Genomic DNA, 18,471 nt, shown 5'->3' with positions numbered 1-18,471 from the left:
GGGCTCGGTTTCCTCGCCCGTGAAATAGGCACGATCTTCCCTGCGCCCCTCGCGGGGCTGCGGGTTTCAGGCATGACCTACGGTGGTGTGAAAGCACGTCGCCAAGCGCGTGCTAAGATGGCCACCAGGGGGCGCGAGAGGCTCCTGCTGGACCGCGACCCCGCAGATCCAATCCCGCCGTGGGCCGGGGCTTCAGGACCAGACAGGCAGGCTGAGGTCCCTCTGGGCCCCGGTCTCCTTTTCTGGGAGGGGCACGTAGCCTCCCTTCTCTGAGCCTGTATAAGATGATTATAATAGTATTTCCCTGGACGGTCCTTCCCTGTAAATAATCCCAGATTACAAAGCATTTTTCCCTCCATCATGTCACTTCCCTCCACAACCCCTGGGAGGTGGCCTAATACCACCTTCAATCACTGATGACAAGACTCAAGCCCAGAGCGGAGGCACCAGGCCAAGGTCACCCCGGGAAACAAACATGGTTGTCACCTGGTGCCTCTCAGCCCTTCTCTGACCGCGTAGCAGCCTCTCACTGGGAGGGTCCCCCAAGCTCTGCCCCACTCCGCAAACTGTAAGCGCTGGGTCTGAGGGCTGGTGAAGGAAAAACAGCTTCACAATGAAACCCCAAGGCACTGTGGGCAGAGATGTCAGAGGGTATCATGTGAGCAGAGGTGTGATGTCGGGAACCAGCACAGCTTGTTTTGGGGAGGAGGGAGAGGGTGACATCACAAACAGGAAAATCCCCAAACCTATGAAGTCAGGATGCCAAATGAAAGCCTTTTCTCCTGCAGTGGCAATTCAATACCATACAAACAACATGTTAACATTTTCTTTTAGCGATACTGTTGACCCTCATTTTCCTATAATCCTGTAAGGGAATCTGATTTTTACCCTCATCCTGTCCCCAGGACTGAAATTCCACCATTAGAGTCTCATTCTTAGGATGAAGGTATCTTCCTAGGTTAGGAGGCAAGGAAATTGCTGTCGGCCATTCACACCCTAGAGGGGCATTGCCTCACCACGGCCAGCTCAGAGCCAGCAGGCCTGGCTGGAGCATAGAGTACGGGAAAGGGACAGAGGCACTCAGGGAGACCAGGCCTGGGGATAGACCCAATCCTGTGAGTTGCTATTATTATCCCCATTGTAGAGAGGAGGAAAACTGAGGCACAGGAGGTAACTTGACCAAGACCACACTGCACCATAATAGAGGAACCAGAACCCAAGCCCAGGCAGTCTGTCCAGCCACCAGAGCCTGCACGTTTAACCCTTGTGCTACAGTTAGGCAGTATCACCCAGTGGCAATACTGTGGACCCACGGCCTCCGGGTTCAAATCCCAGCTGCTCTGCCTTTTCTAGCTGCGTGACCTTGGGCAAGTTACTTGTTCGTGTCTTCATTTGTAAAGTAGGGATAGTAATACCTGCCTCACGGGGTTCCTTAAATGAGTTAATATGTGTCACATGTTTAGAACAGAGACATGCGTGCAGCCACGGTCAAATAAATAGGGGCCAGATGGGCACATGACCTTGAATAGTCTAGAATTCTTCAGGATTCTAAAATGCCAGCCTGTGGGACCCTGTGGGATCCTCCAGTGGCATTCTGATGTCTTGGGGCTGCAGCATTGTATCTGCTTCCCGTGGCTGGACGGTGCGGGGCCACCTGTCAGCCCAGCTTGGCCCTGAACAGGCAAATGAGGTGATGTCAAAGCCTTGGCTAAGGCCCAGCCCCTGGAACCTCCCCTTCCTTCCCTCGTGTCTCCCTCACTCGGATTCCCACACACTCCGGAGGGCCCAGAGGGAAGGTGAGAGGGAGTGAAGGTGGGAGCACGTGGCCACCCAAGCGTAGCTCCTCCAGCCTGGAGAACTGGTGCTCCCAGGGGCTGAGCTGGACCCGAAGGGAGCCTCCTTCCCTCCTACCTGAAGCCCTGATCTGCAGTGATCCCAGAGCGTCACTCCTCCGGTGTGAGCGTGTGCAGACGGCTGGCTGATTCATTGGCGCCCCTCTGCGGGTGGTGCACAGACCAGGCCTGGCCAGGCAGCCATGGCTGATGAGAAGACCTTCCGCATTGGCTTCATCATGCTGGGGCTCTTCCTGCTGGCCCTCGGCACATTCCTCATGAGCCACGACCGGCCCCAGGTCTACGGCACCTTCTACGCCATGGGCGGTGTCATGGTGATCGGGGGTGTCATCTGGAGCATGTGCCAGTGCTACCCCAAGGTAGGTGGTAGTGGGGACAGGTGGCCTGGGGGTCAGGGCCCAGGAGGGCCTGGGGCTGTGCCTCTGTTCCAGGCATCAATCCCCCATCCTTCAATCATCTTGTTATCCTTTCCCCTTTCCCCCTTCTTTTCTTATCTCCGTTCTCCTGAGCGTCCATCCATCCATCCATCCATCTATCCCTTATCATAGAGATAGATCAGGAGCCCCCTGGATCTGGAGCCCTGAACTAGGCACCATGGGGGAGACGCAGTAAAACCCACCACACAGTCCAGGTGCTTGAAACCAGAGTTTATGAGGGCTTGCTGCCTGCCGGCACGCCTGCATCCCTGGTGCAGTTCAGTCCTCATCCTGAACTTTTTGGTACCTTTGACGTTCTATTTTACACTAGAGAAGCCCGAGGCTCAGAAAGTGAGGTCCCACAGCTCCTAAGTGTCAGGCTTGGGATCAGAGCTCAGACGTGTGTCACCTAAAGCATAGCCCTCCACCTCGGGAGGGCAATCCCTGTGTCCCAGGACTGCTGAGTGTTCTGGGTGGGTCAGCTGTAACCTTGATGGCCTGAGTTAGGCAGCTCTATCTTTTAACGAACTCCTAGCCTAATAAGTGACTTAGTGATGGGAAGAGCACTGGTTTGGGAATCTTGAGTTCTAGTTCTAGCTCTGCTCCAAACTCTCTGTGTGGCCTTTATCTTTCTGAACCTCAGTTTCTTTCATCTGCAAAATGAGGCCCTGAGCTCCTATTCTCCCAGCCTCACAGAGTTATTATGGAGAACAGAAAAGAGATGGGCAGTTTTGTAAACTGTACAGCGTTATATTTAGGTGAAGCGCTGCCACGCTTACTGTTAGTGATCCTCTCAACAACCCTGTGAAATGGGCATATCAGGAGTTGTAATCCTTCAGTGCCCAGAGAGGTTGAGTGACTTCTCCAAGGTCACAGCAGCTGGTCAGATAGACCCAGGGAGAAAAGGAAAGAAGCATGGATTCTAACTAGGGCTCTGCCTCTAACTACCTGGGAGACTTTGGTCAAGCCCCTTCCCTCTCTGAGCCTCAGTTTCCACATTTGTAGAATATGTGAGTCAGGAAGAGGGGGTGGGAAAGCGTGTGCATCTTAAGGGCCTTGCTGGTCCCGCCATCCAGGGTTCCAGGCCCCAGGCAGCCTCACACACTCAGACACCTCCTCGCCTCTTGCCTGGATGGCCGTGCTGGGGTGTGGGAGGAGGGGGGAGGATCCTGGGGGCCTGGGCTCGGCTCTCCCAGTCCTGTCTCCTCTGCGGGAAGCCCCGGGCTGTGAGCGCGTTCATTCAGCACCGAGGCGGTCCCAGCTGGTTTGTGGTCGTTTACCGAGCAGTTTACAGTCAACTCACCTCTCTCTGTTCGGTGTCCTGAGCAGAGGTCACCGGGAGAAGAGGGCCCTGGGGGACAGCAAGGTGATGGCCGGGGTGGGGTGGGGGGAGTGTCCTTCCTGCCTCACTCCGTTCACAGAGCTGGCTGTGGGCGGTAGGCAGAGTGATCGGGTGGCAGTGGGGATGAGGGAGTGGCGGGAGGGGGGGAAGGAGGGAATATTGCTGGGTATTAATGAGTAACTGTTGATAGATTCACGTGTTCATGTGCTGTGGAGGCCGCATGGCGGGTCAGAAACGGCACAGGTTTCAGTGCCCACCAGGCCCTGACTCAAGTGCCCCTCCCTGTGCCCCACTTCTGGGGCCTTAGCAGAGGCTCGCCCGGGCCTGTGGAGGAGCCAGTGGGGGCTTGTAGATGGGGGACCTGGCATCACGCCTGGCCTGGAGCCAATGCGAAGGCAGCGTTCTCAGGACAGGTGTTTGTGGCTTTGGGAGGGTCTCTGGATGTGTGTGCCGGTGTGTGAGCACAGACGTGGGTGTGTGTTTCAGGGACGCAGGCTGTTAGGGCTGGAACACTAAAGGAGGGGAGGGAAGTGTGTCGTAAACCAGGGAGGTGTGCTAGACGAGGGTCCCGGTCTCCCACATTGTCTCATTGGAACCTGGGCCATCAGAGCCCTCAGCAAATGCTGGCGCCCATCCTCCCTGCCGGATCCTCCCCTGCCTCAGTGCCTGACAAATGGGAATTTTCTGGATTGAAAAAAATATAAACATAAGGGAATGGAATTAGCCAATTATGATATGGGGGAAGGGGTAGCCAGTACCCATGTGAATTAAGCCGTCCCTGTCTTTGAGGCCCTGGGGGTCTCATGGAGGAGACAGTTTTCTGCCTGATGGGGAGGGAGTGGGCTTCACAGGGAAGACGAGCTGGGGTTTGTAGGTTAAGTAGAAGTTCACCAGGCAGAAAAGATGGGGAAAGAAATTCCAGGCAGAAGGAACCGCACGAGCAAAGACATGAGGTGAAAGGACAAGGCAAGCGGGTCAGCCTGGCTGCCGGAGGGCGTGGGGAGCGAAGTAAGGCGGAGAGGGAGTGGGGCTCGGGTCCATGGGACCTGCATGCCATGCTGAGGAGTTTGGACCTGACCCTTTAGCGGATGGGATGAGGGACGGCTGTGAGCAGCTTTGCAGTTCGAGGAAGCTATCAGGCTGACATCTGGGAGGAGGAACGTTCAAGCGCAACCAGGCCAGTGGGGGAGGCTCCTTCTCGGTCCAAGGGAGGATGATCATTTCCTAGACTAAGGCAGAACTTGAACCCAAGGCTGTAGGAGCTGAGAAGACATTCCCAGTTCACCAAACATATAGTACCTGTCGTGGCTGGGCGTGGCCCTTGTCCTCCCATCCAGCTTATTTTATTGAATTTCTGAAGTAGACTTGGTCAGTTTTGGTGGTCAGCTGGGCCTCAGGCTTGAGAGGGAAGGAGGAATCGGGGCAAATCTAGCAGGTGGGACTGTCAGGGATGCTGTGCCCATTAGCTGAGATGGGGCAGGGGAACTGGGAGAAGGGGAAGGATTGTCTGGGAAAGCAGGGCCTCTCCCTGTCTGGCTTCTGATTCTGCCTACAAGTCGCCCACTCCCCACTCCTGCCTGCTCTGCTGGAGCCCAGGACCAGGCCCCTGATTGGTGGCTGATGGATTGGTCCTCTCCATGGGCCTCCCTCCATCCCTCTGTTCCCTCCCTTTGGGGACTGCTCGGAACTCTGCCTGAACACAAATCTGGCTCTGTATTCTGCTGAGAACTCCTCCAGGGCTCCTGTTGCTTCTGGATTAAAGGCTGAATTTCTTAGCCTGATGCTCTGGGGTCTTTATGATCTGATCTCCCCTCCCCAGCTTCAACTCTGCCTGTCACCCTTTCTTAAAAGAACTTGTGTTGTAAGATTCTCAGGACTTTCCTCCTCCTCCAGGCTTTTCACAGTGGCAATGATAATGATGCTGTAGAGTGATGATGATGATGGTGATGGTGACGAAGGCGCTGGTGCTGATGTTGCTGGTGATGACGTAATTATGATGTTGATGGAGATGATGGTGGTGGTGGTGATTATGATGATGGGGAGAAGGAGGAAAACTGGAGGAAGGGGCAGCTTCTAGGAAACACAGAGTCAGCTGGCAAGTGCAGGACATACTAAGTGGGTGTGGAAGATACCCAGGCCCCTCGCTCATTTCCAGACATCTGGGGGAAGCTTACCCCTCACAGGAGTTCTAAGAACACATCCATCTATCATTCCCTTCTCCCCAGCAGGATTGGGTGCTTTCCTGGTGCAGACAAGTGTCTTTCTCTCACCTACTCTATGGGAAAGGGAGAAAAGGGGCTGCCAATTATGAACCTGGCATGACACAATGGGGTCTCATCAAATATTTGTTGAACAAATTTTCAGCTGGGGAGAACAAGACTTAGAGAAGTCAGGTAACTTCATCTTCAGTAGCATCAAACTATGATTTACTGAGCAACTACTGTGTGCCAGGCTTTGTGCTGGGGGACTCCTTATATGTTATCTCATGGAATCCAGGAGACAGGCATTACTAGTCCTACATTTTTTAATTGTAAAATATAATATAACATAAAATTTACCATCTTAACCATTTTTAAGTGAACAGTTCAGTAGTGTAGGCACAACCTCAGCCATCCACTTCTCTGTCCTCCCCACCGCAGCCTCTGTCTGTGCCAAGAAACACATGAACTGCTTCCCACTCACTCATCAGATGCGGACGAAGGGCCTACTCCGGGTCGGGCAAGTGCTGGGCACTGGACGAGGACCCCTGGAAATGACAAGATATGACCTCCCCCAGGGCAGGGGTGTTCGTCTCATTCACTCATGGCTGCCCCCTAGTGCCTAGAAGAGTGCCTGGCACACAGCTGATGCTGCATGAGTGCTGGGTGAATGAAGAGCCAGTGAGAGCAGGAACCCAGACATCTGGCGGCCACAGGTGCTGGGCCCTGAGCAGGCACCCTCCTGTCAGACGGGGTGGCCTCCCTTGTCAGGCCTGTCTCCTAGGGTATGTGGAGATGTTAGGCCCGTGCTCTGGGGGAGCAGTGACCATGGATGTGTGTGGGCAGCTGCAGAGAAGCCTTCTCCCCTTTGCCTTGCAGATCACCTTCGTACCCGCTGACTCTGACTTCCAAGGCATCCTGTCACCGAAGGCGCTGGGCCTGCTGGAAAATGGGCTCACTGCTGAGATGAAGAGGTGGGTGCCGGGCCCTCTGGGGCAGGGGTGGGGCAGTGGAGGGAGGGGAGGGGCAGTGAGCCCCTCAGGCCAGTCTTCTCCCCTGCCCCAGGCTCTGGCTTTGCCTTCCCACTTACTGAGAACATACTATCAGAAATCATGGATTGTTTTGACCTCTCAATTCTATGAGGTGAGCTTTATTATGACCATTTCACAGATGAGGAAACTGAGGCTCAGGGATTTTTGTCCTGTCTTACAGTGAAGTAGTGGCAGACCAGAAATCAAAAATAGGTGTGACCCTAAATCCCACACAGCGGTGACTACTACTCCTCTAGCAAACAAGAGGCATCCTGACGGCCAAGGCACAGCCCTGGGGCCCTGCTACTTTTTGGCTGGGTGACTTTGGGAAAGCAACCTGCCTCTCTTTGCCCCATCTGTGAAATAGGGATACTAATAGTACCTTCCTCCTAGGCTTCAGGGAGGGCTAAGTGAGATAATACAGCCGTCCCTCAGTATCTGTAGGGGATGAGTTCCAGACACCCTCTCCCACCACGTACACCAAAATCCGCAGATGCTCAAGTGCCTTATATAAAATGGCTCAGTATTTGCTTGCAATCTATGTACATCCTCCCCTGTGCTTTAAATCACCTCTAGGTTACTAATAATATTTAATACAATGTAAATGCTGTGTCAATGTTTGTAAATACAGTGTAAGTGCTATGTAAGTAGTTGCCAGTGTGTGGCAAATTCAAGTTTTGCTATTTGGAACTTACTGGAACTTAAAAAAAATATATTTTAGATCCACGGTTGGTCGAATGTGCGGATGCGGAACCTGTGATATGGATGGTGGACTTTAATAAGCCAGGTGCTAAGAACAGAGCCTGGGGCATAGCGGGCCCTCTAGAAGCCTTTGCCATCATCACTAGGAAGTGCTTCCAAAGCACCAGAGAGCAAGTCAGGCGTTTTGTGCCCTGTGCTCTTCTTTCAGGCCTCATAGAAACCCTGTGAAGTAGCGGGGTGGCAGGCCCATTATACAGATGTGGAAGCGGAGGCTCAAGAAGTGCAATCCCAAGGCCCAAACCTCACGGGGAGTCAACACCAGACCAGACCTGGGTGGGTGGGTGTGGGGGCCAGCCTCAGGGCTGGTCACACAGGGAGAGCTGCTAGAACAGAGCAGGGGCTCAGGCCACCCTGAGCCTGCGCTCCTCCCTGCTGCTCCCAGCCCTGGACTGTAGAGAGCAGTGGAGAAAGGGGTGCTTGGGGCCCCAGTACCACCCCCTAGGTCTGCACCACCTGGGCAAGCCAGCTAAGGTGTCTGCGCCTCAGCTTCCTCCAGTATCTCCCAGAGTTACAGGGAGAGTTAGACGAGCTAACTGATAGAGCCTGACCTGCAAGGAACACTCAGTAGCTGGTTCTTACTGTTGCTCTGTCCTCATCTGAAAAGCGGGAACGACCATTCTGCTTCAAGGTGTCATTCAGAATAAATGGGATGATAAATGTAAAGGCTTCAGGCCACTGTCTGGAGCCCAGCAAACGCTCAGGCAACGCGAGCTGGTCTTCATTTGACAGCCGCAGCCTTGGAGTTAACTTTGGAGACGCGGGTGAAAGGAACACTGGACCGAGGGTCTGAGCTCTGCCACTCAACTTAACTTGTTGGGCCTCAGCCTCCTTATCAATGAACTGGGTACAGTAACCACCCGCACTGGCTTCTCTGAGATCGGGGGAGAGCCGGTGCACGGAGCAGGTGGGCCAGGGGACGGCACTGACGTCTGTTGATCGAATCTTTGCCCACCTGCCTGTTCTCTCTCCCGCTGTCTGCTGTGCCCCCGCCCAGCCCCCGGACCCCCTACGTCAGGCTGTGGGAGGAAGCCGCCTACGACCAGAGCCTGCCGGACTTCAGCCACATGCAGATGAAGGTCATGGGCTACAGTGAAGACCCCCACCCCGTCCTGGCTCCTAAGCCGGGACGGCCACAGCCAGGAGCCAGCGATGGAGGAGAAGGTGGCCCTCGCGACCCTCAGGCCTTGTTGGAAGCCGCCGTGGTCATCCACAGGGGCTCGGACCAGGACGAGGGAGAAAGAGACCCAAGTCAGGGCAGGCCCGGGTGAGTGCACGGAGCGCAGGGGTGCTGGGGTGAAGGAGGAGGGGTGTGGCCACTAAGAGGTGGCTGGGGACATTGGGGAGTAGAGAGGCTGGGGACACCCTGAGAAGAAGCAGGGGTAGCAGACACATGGGTCTTGGCTTAGATGGGCCTGCGTTCAAAGCCCAGCTCCTCTGCTGTGTAACCTACGGATGTCCCTCACCATCCTGAGCCTCAGTTTCCCCACATGGGAATAATCGGTCCTACCTCAGAGTTGTCCGAATACTCGTCATGAGGGGCCAGGGCAGGGAGCCAGAGGACCTGAGTTCAAATCCAGGCTCTGCCACTGATGTGCTCTGTGACCTCAGTCAGGTCACTCCCCGCCCCACCCTGTCCCCAGCTGTTCATGAACTGGGTTCCTCATTCATCCACGTAGTCACTCATCCACCAGCATTACTGGATACGTACTCCCTGCCAGCCCTTGACAGCCCCTACCCTGCAGGAGCTCCTCGTCCAATGGGGGAGGCACACAAGGGAACAGAAGGTGACACCCAGTGTGACAGGGATTGTGGGCCCAGAGGAGACCTCCAAGTGATTGGAGAGGCAGAGGAGTGACCTGGTTTGGATAACATAATAAAGGCCCATTTCTTGAGCACCTACTATGTGCCAGGCCTTGTGCAAAGTGCTCTGCGTTCACTATCTGTTGTAAACCTCAGGGATAAACATAGGAGTGAATGCTGTTATTACCCCCATTTTACAGAGGAGGGAACTGAGGCCCAGACAGGTGAACTCACCTACCCTGGGCCTTGCAGCTAGTGGGTAGGATTTGGACCCAGGCAGTCTGACTCAGAGCTACCCTCGCCCTTTCCGCCTTTGCCCCTGCAGCCCCCCGACCTGTCCCCAGGGCCCTGCACCCTTGGCTTCCTTCCAAGATGACCTGGACGTGGGCTCCAGTGAGGGCAGCAGCCCCAACCTGGCACCATCTGAGGGGGCGGAGCCCCGGCCTGCAACCCCGGAGCCCCAGGCTTGCAGGTGCCGGCTGGACCGCTTCCATGACTTTGCCCTCATTGATGCCCCAACGTTGGAGGATGTGCCTCCAGAGAAGCAGCTACAGGGGGCAGCCCTGCCCAGCTCCTGCCAGAGACCCCCGAGGACAAAGCGGGAGGAAGAGGAGGCTTCGGACGCAGGTACAGAGGAGCCGGAACAGGAAGAGGAAGACTTGTACTACGGGCTTCCCGACAGCCCTGGGGACCCCCTTCCGGACAAGGAACTGGACTTTGAGCCCGACGCCCAGGGCTGACATGGAACTGCTCCCTGGGTTTTAGCCTGGCTCTGGGGCTAACCCCGATGTGATCACACAGGACTTCAATTTCACTACCTGCAAAATGGGGTTAGATGGACGTTCACAGGAGACAGTGGACCCGAGAGCATTTTGAGAACTGCACAGAAATGCACAGGGAGGAGATGATTACATTACTGGGCCATTGCTGTTCGGATTATTAATACCTTTTGTAAAGATTTGAAGGTCAAATATGATTAGTTGAGAAGATCTGTAGCAGCCAGGGCCCTCAAGAGCCCTTTCTGCCTCCCCCCAGAGCTGGCCTCTGAACAGGAACCCTCCTGGGTGCTACCCCCGTGTCCCCGATCCTCTGTGAAGGCCTCTCAGGGCTCTTATTCCTGACGTGTCTTTTAGTCCAGCCGGGGGATGGCGTGATTTGTTTTCACTCAGAGCTAACGTCCCCGGCCCGCATCCCTCCTGTGTCTCGTGTAGCTCTGGGATCCAACACCCTCCATGAGTGACCTCTGCTGACCTCCCAGCTTTCGCCCTGGCCAGCCCCACCCCACGCTCACCCTGCTGCCCCATGCCCTTGCCAACCTGTCTCCTCTGCCCGGATGCCCTTTGTCTCCTGTCTGCCGGGCAAATTCAGGCTCATCCTTCGGACCACTGCACAGACATCCCTCTTCTGAAGGCTTTTCCTGATGTCACCGCTTCTGGGCCGAGTTAGTCCTGGCTCCCGTGTGCCACCCCTGGGCCATCTCTGGGCCTTGCGCATTTATCATGGAGCATGGCTGCCTGCTCAAGGTCAGCACCTTTGCTTTACTCACCTCGGTCTCTCCTGTGCCCAGCTGGTGGTCGCTGAGCATGTACAGAAGTGACCAGAATCCACAAGCCTTTTGCAGGGAATGCTGCCTCCCCCACTTCCCTGGGTCTCAGACTCCTGACTTAATTAATTTGGTTCAGGTGGCATTTACTGAGCATCTACTGTGTGCCAGACGCTAAGCTGGGATCTTTAGGAGGAGAGAGACACAAACTGATAACAGTTCTCACCCTCGAAGGGCTCCCAGTCCACTGAGCCTGGTGTCTTGTAAGTTAGCACAGAGTGCAGAGCAGAAACTGAAGTGGGAACAGAGGAGTTAAAAATTGTCACACCAGAGGCAGCAGAGTGACACTCACACAGCCGTTGGGGCCATCGAGCGCACGGACAAACAGCTCCAGCTGCCTGAGCAGCCCCTGGAGGTATCACCGTATGGTTGCATCACCGAGTGACGCTTTTCTTAGGCTGATCTCTGCAAAGCCCCTCTGGGCCCCATCAAAGGGATGGTGGCACTACCTCATCCTACGTCCCCACGTTCAGAGCTTGCAGCCTGGGCCTCCTGGGAGGGCTGGCCTTCACCTGGGCTGGGCCTCTGGGTCAGGATTGGGGTCACGGTCAAGGGAAGGGCACAGCCCTGGGACCCCCTCCCTCTCCTTTCTGGGTCATTGCTACCTCCTGGAGGAAAGGCTCTGCTGTAACAGATGTTTCCTCACTGCCGTTCCTGTGCTCAGCTCACTCACGCAGGGAATGGGTGACCGCATCAGAAAGAACACCAGTGTGAAAGGCTAAAATAAAAAAGTTTTCAGTGTTTAGGGCGGTCACCTTCATTCACCTGCAAATTCTTTTATGTGAACCCCTCCCACACCCCCAGTCCCCCTCTGGGCAGGATAAACGAGGCATCCAGAGAGTTGAGGGAACTCTCTGGAAAACCAACAAACACAGTGGCGTGGCCGCTGGGACAGCTGTGTGCGTGGAAACTTGGGTGTGGCCCACGCCTAGGCATCACACGGCAGCGCACCCCCAGACCAGGGGGGTCTCTGGCTGCCAGGCCCGTCCACAGAGAGAACCCTGTCCCCGGGAGGGCGCGGGGACAGAGATGGCCCGGCCAGGCTTCGACCCCCGTCCGGCTCCCCCACTTTCTTCCTGCTTGATTGGGAGACCACTCGCCTGGCCTGCCCGGGACAGTCCTGGTTTAGGCCCACTGTCCCTGCCTAGTTAGTAGTAGTGCGTCCTTTCACCCTCGAAAGTATCCCCTTGGGACGATAAACTACATGTTCACCCTACTCTGTGACCTTGGGCTTGGACCTCACTTTCCTCACCTGTGGGAGGGAGGGGATGGATCCCGGGCTCTGCCTTTTGCAGGGTTAGGTGGTGGCGGCGACGGCGCGGGGCGGTGGGGGATCTGATGAGATCCGTCTGCTGGTGCCCTGCAGGTGAGGAACACCAGTAGCTTGCCTGTGGTTAATGGTGGGGTTTGTGGCTCATTGCAGCGAGGGGAGAAACCCCATGCGATCTACGAGGTGTCTCTGTAAGAGGGTGTGAGAAGGGACTTATATGGGATTTGGGCTTGTGTGACGTGACTTGGGGGCGGGTCTGAGGAAGTGGGCTGCAGATTGGATGCTGTTGGGAAGCAGGGCTAATCCATGGTGGGGCATCTCAATCAACCCTATGTAGGAGAGAGCAAGCTAAGGATGCAACTGGCAAAGCAGCCGCAGTCATGCTCCAGCCAGGAGAGGGTTGTGTGGTCGCTGACATAATCTGGACGATGTTCCTCTTTGCTCTGCTCAGCCGTAGCTACCGGTGGTCTGGATGCATCTTGACCCATCGTGGTCACAGAGCGCCTTGTCTGACGCTGATATTCTGTGAAATTGTTCGACTTCATCAGAAGACCACGGGGCCCAGCTGTGAGGGCCGGGCCGGCTCCTGGCTGTCAGGCTGCTTTTCTGTCTCAGCCTCCCTGCTCCTCTGGGGCCTGCTGGTGACTGTGGGTTGGTGCAGTTGGGGAAGCAGAATGTGCTGTGGATTTCATTTGAAAAGAAGAGTCTGCGGCTGCTCCTCTGTTCAGCTCCAACCATCCCAACTCTCTGGTTTGCCACCTCCATTGTGCTCTGTTCCCTTGACCTTGCCAATTTTCAGTCCTCTAAGAACCTGGGCCCCTGGGATGGCCCCTCTCTTCATGCAGGTCCCCGGGGGCAGGGGCGGTGCCGCAAGGGCCTGGTGGAATGGCCTTGGCAAACCCTGGGATTCCAGCTCTCAGCCCCAGGCTCCGGATTGGTGTACCATGGCAGAAATTCCTGTTCTTTCCACCCTCCTGTCAGGTCAGAGGGACTTTGGGAAGTTTCCACTCTCTGGGGAGGGATGGCCCCTGCCCTTTACTAGGAAAGAATGATCCTGGGGGCAGTGAGCTTGGGCTCTGTGATTGCTTGCTGTGACCTTGGGCATGTGGTGACCCTCCCTAGACTTCTGTCCCTGTTCTCTATACTATTAGAGGGAGGTAGACAAGATTCCACTTCTACCCCTGGTCCTTAAGCAGGGTGCTGGTCACCCTCGCACCGATGACCCCATTTAGTCCTCTCAACAGCCCTAGGGGACAGATCCATCGACTCCACATTGCAAATGTTTGCTCTAAATCCCAGACTTTGGAGTCAGAGAGACTTGGGTTTGCACTCAGCCTCTGCCAGTTCCTCGCTGTGTGACCTTGGACAAGTCACTGCCCCTCTCTGAGCCTCAACATCCACATTTATGCAGTGGGAAGGATAATACCTGCCTCTCAGGACGTCATGAAGAACTAATGGGCTGATGTTTCCAACACATCATAGGTGCTTGAACAGCGTCTGTGTCCTTCCTTCCCTCTCCGGGTCTCAGTTCCTCACCTGCACAGTGGGGATTAACTCTGTCCCCCTTATAAATGGGACAGCGGGTGAGTGGATTCACCAGGGAGAAGATGTGTGTGGAAGCTCTTTGCAAAGGGTACAGAACATCTATGGTGTGCCAGGCGCTCAGGGGCAGAGGAGCTGACAGCAAGCGACAGGGAGCTAAGGGACAGGGAAAAGGAAAAGGACTACTTGTGTCTGGGCAGACGAAGAAGCAAACAAAGGGCTGAGCATCTGCTAAGTATCGGGTGCTCCCTGAATGGAACCCTCCCACCAGCCCTGAGAGGTGGGCATCCCAGGGCCCGGGCTGGGATTCCAGCATGGGTCCTGGAGCCTGTGCTCTTCCTCCAATGCCACCTGGTCCACACATGTAGCAAGACCCACAATCACCTATTATGCTGTGCTCACCTGCACATTTCTCATTTCACCCTCAAAATCTGCAAGGTTGGCGTGCGCCCTCACGTTACAGGTGAGTAAATGGAGGCTCTCAGAGGCTGAATAATTTGCCCATCCTCCCAGAGAAGGGCTAAATGAGGGAGAAGAGATGAAGCCATAGGGCCTTCCACTTCCGGCAGGATTCGTCCAATAGTCCCAGGTGATTTCGACCCTAGTGAGGCCAAGAGAAAGACACACTTCAATAATTCAGGCAGCAAGGTTGCACTGAGCATCTACCTGTGTCTTTCCCTTTGCTGGTGCTCAGGGCAGACACACGCCTGCTCCCATACCTTCCATGACTCCCTATTTCCCACAGGATAAGCCCAGACTCAGCCCGGAGTTTGAGGCTCTTTTCAGCCAATTTGTCCACCACTTCCTCTGGTGCCATAGCCGCTGGACACTTGACCCGTGACCCCATCTTCTTAATGCCCTTCCTCCACTTCTCTATCATCCCTCAAGGCTCAAATTCCACCTGTTCCCTGGAGCCTGAACTGGCCTTGCTTCCCCCACTGGGGCAGAACCCATCCGCATCCCACCCTCTCCTCTGTGTCCTTCCCAAAGGGTGTGCACTGCTCTGGTCCCAGCGCTGCTTACGTGACTGTGTGTGTGCTGGTCTCCTCACCTGGACTGGGATGTCCTTCAAGGACAGGGGCCTCTGCCTACCCATTTTTCTATCCCCAGGACTTAGCAAAAGCAAGTGGCAATAGTGCTGGTGGAAGAGGATGGAACTGACCCAAATTGAACTGAACCACACGGCCACCCTGAAGGCTCGTGGCCCCGTTGCAGAGACCACATAGCACAGGGCTGAGGAGCTCAGGCTTTGGCATAACCAGTCCTGAGTCTGGGACTGGGCTTCCCCTGGCAAACTGTGTGACTTTGGCCAAGAGACTTACCCTCTCTGGTCCTCAATTTCTTTATCAATAAAGTGAGATTAATAATATCTACCTAATCGCATATGAAGATTAGATGAGATCACGCGTATCGAGTGCTCAGAGTGTGCCTGGTGAGCCCTCAGTAAACGGTAGTTATTATCATTACCATTTGCAGGGAGGAAGGGAATGTGCACAACGTGTAGACATCAGGAGCCAGTGTGGACTTGAGGTTGGCATCCAAGCACTGTATTATTAGCACTTCCCAAATGCAGGTCAATGGACCCAGCTAGGCTGGTGGCGTCAGACTCTCCTGGGCAGTTTTAAAAGTGCAGTGTCCTAAAATACCCACAAAGAGGTCTGGGATGGTCTGAAGTGTGAAGAAGCCAAGCCACGTCATTCTAAGGTGCAGACGGGCTTACTCTTTTGTTTTTAAACAAGTTACAAGGACTAGAAGGGTTGGAAGATGGCCCAGAGAAGGTGGGGTGGCAAGCCAGGAATTAGATGGGTAAGACGAAAGGGCAAGGGTATCTCAGGCAGAAGGCATGGTGCAGGCAAAGTTCCATAGGAAAGAAGGAAGAAGATGTGATCCCAAGAACCTGGAGGAGGCTAGTCTGGCTGGAGTGATGGTGGACGGAGTCAGAGAATGAGGCTGGAGCTTGGTCACAGGACTTCTTGAATTCCTACTGCAGAGCTCGCATTCTATCTGATGGGCAAGTGGGATCCACTGATGGTTCTTGAGCAGAAGAGTGACATGAAGAAAGGAATGGTGAGGACATATTCTGGTTAGTATGTGCAAAAGAGAATGGAAGAGCACATATTGGTGGCAAGAAAGCTAGCTCGCGGCCTGTGGCAGGGTTCCAGTTCCCAACCTGACATGGGAAAGGTTTTTTCCACTGTGGAGGGGAAGCTGGGTGGGTGCTAGGTCAGGACTGAAGCTTGGTAGAGCCAGTGTCCCAGATTCCTCATTGCTGACCACAAGACCAGCCCAGCAGAGCAGGGGGCTATGTGGCAGAGGCTGGATCTTCTATCCAAGTCACCAGAGCCCTGATCAATGCAGTGTTCAGTTCAGAGAGAGCCCAGGGGAAGGGCAGGTGAGGGTTCAAGGGACCCAGTAAGTGCCCAGGTCAGATAACCGGCCCCATAGGTGATTCTGCAGATGGTGAAAGCTCCCAAGCCACCTGCATATCCTCACGTTAACCCTGATGAGAGCAGACCTGGGGTGGAGGGTAGGCGGGCAGCAGCAGGCTTTGGATGCCTGGTCTACCAGCCTGGAGACAGGGAGGGGTCGATTTCATTCATTCATCCATTCATTTATTCATTCATTCATTTATTCTGGCCACAAGCACTCTCTAATCAGCTGCTTGGCGCCACCCCCTGTGCCAGGCACTGGGGGCAGAGAGATGCGTCTGACCCATGCCTATCTAGCTGGAGGCCCCCCTCCCCTGGGGTAGCTGCAGAATGAACAGTGACAGGTCAGAGTGGCCAGTGCTGGGCAGAGGGAGGCCCAGTAGGGGTCTGACCCCACCTGGAGAGTCAGCAAGAGCTTCTCAGACTTGCACCGAGCTACGTCCTGAGGGTTCACTGGGGGAGAAAGGGAGAGGAGAGCAGCCTAGACAAAGGCAGGGAGCCCAGAGTCACCCCCCCCCATGTTTGAGGAGTGACGCAGGGGTAGGTGTGAGCAGAGCTTAGGATAGATGGGGAGGACGGCTAGAGAGGACATGGGTGGGTAGGTGGGGACTTGACCAGGAAGGGCTGTGGATGCCACGCTGGAGAGAGCCCCAGTGGGCTGGATGACAAGTACACAGCTACAGTCTCCCAAGGAGGAGGACCTTGGAACACACAGAGCTGCCCAAAGAGTGGCGGCAACATCTGACAGACGGAGGTCACAATCCTTCACATAGATAGTGCTAAAAATCAGACAGGAAAAGAAAAGGAGTTCACTCACAGGAAAGATCTGTGACCCCATAAAAGAAACAAACGAAAATATGGTCAATCAAAGGAATAATCAAAGGAATGGAAATTAAAACAGCAAGAAACCATGTTTCAACCCGTAACACTGGCAACGTTTTACAAAGATGATGATAACAGACGCTGTTGGCAGAATGTGGAGGAACAGGGTGATTTCTTACATCGCTGGTGGGAATAGAAATGATGCGAGCTTCTGGGGGGAGGAGTATGGCAACGTAGGCTAAGTGCCTCAGCACGTGGGCTGCCCCAAGATTCCGCACTTCTACACGTAGGAACCTATCCCAAGGAAATAATCAGACAGGTGCACTAAGATGGAGTTTGGGAAGGGTGTTTACTGTGGCAGTATTGATGACAGCTCAAGTGTGGAAAGAATCTAAACATCCAGCAATAGGAGATTTGTTGAAATAACGATGCAACAGCTCTGCGAGGGAATGGTGTACGGCTGTTAAAACGGGGACCCTCCTGATTGAATCACACCCCCTTCCCCCACCTCTCCTTGGTAGCATATGTGATCACTGCCGTTTCACATTCACTTGTGAATTTCTTGGGTGACTTTCTGCCTTCCCCATCCGCTGTTAAGCCCCGTGAAGGCCAGGACTCTGTTTATTATGTTCAATATTATGTCCTCGGTGCTGACTTCAGTTCCTGTGGGCCCTCAGCAGATAGTTATTAAACGAATAACTGAGTCTGTACTTCTTTAGTGTGGTAAAATACACATATCATAAAACTTACCATCTTAGCCATTTTCAAGTGTACAGTTCAGTTCTGTTTAGTACATTCATGTTACCGCGCAACCATCCCTGCCACCCATCTCCAGGTTTATCTTCCCAAACTGAAACTCTGTACCCATTCAACAGTAACCCCCATTGTCCCCTCCCTGCTCCCCAGCAACCGCCATTCTACTTTCTTTCTTTCAATATCCCCCTTTTCCCTATGTCCCTGTATTTTTTGATGTGGAAAGATGTTCATGATATATAATTGATAAAAAGACACCTTACAAAGCAGAACGCAGCAAACACTGTTAATTCCCTCCTTCCTTGATTTTGTTTGGAGGGATCACATGTCTACACCCAGGCGATCAATTACGATCGACCCAAAGCCAGTGAGGACAATCCTATTCTCTACTGACAGTTCTGGCCAATGAGACCTGAAAAGAAATTTGTTGGAGTCACTTCTGAAAAAGCTTTTACTTTCTTGATTAAAAAGGCAGCCGTGATTAGCTTTGCTGGCCTTGAATACAGATGCAGTGGTTGGAGCTGCAGCTGTTGTCTTGCAACCACCAGAGAAATGCTAAAAGGATCACAGGGATTTTGGACCTGTAAACTGGTGAACCAAAGCCAGCCACCACTGGTCTTCTAGCTATGTAAGAACGTTTAACTCCTACT

General features: G+C 54.3%; 1 protein-coding gene across 1 annotated transcript; it reads left to right on the top strand.

The window, feature by feature from the left end:
- The first annotated feature begins 2,035 nt into the window (after positions 1-2,035).
- On the top strand, positions 2,036-10,142 carry BSND (barttin CLCNK type accessory subunit beta). The gene is made up of 4 exons (XM_060142579.1): positions 2,036-2,212; positions 6,689-6,782; positions 8,590-8,866; positions 9,728-10,142. The coding sequence occupies exons 1-4, from the start codon at positions 2,036-2,038 to the stop codon at positions 10,140-10,142; spliced, it is 963 nt and encodes a 320-aa protein (XP_059998562.1).
- Positions 10,143-18,471: the final 8,329 nt, after the last annotated feature.

The sequence above is a fragment of the Lagenorhynchus albirostris genome, chromosome 2 (assembly GCF_949774975.1).
Source record: "Lagenorhynchus albirostris chromosome 2, mLagAlb1.1, whole genome shotgun sequence".
In the NCBI taxonomy this organism is placed as follows: Eukaryota; Metazoa; Chordata; class Mammalia; order Artiodactyla; family Delphinidae; genus Lagenorhynchus; species Lagenorhynchus albirostris.
The sequence above is the reverse complement of the archived record's forward strand: the minus strand, read 5'-3'. Positions and strand labels throughout refer to the sequence as shown.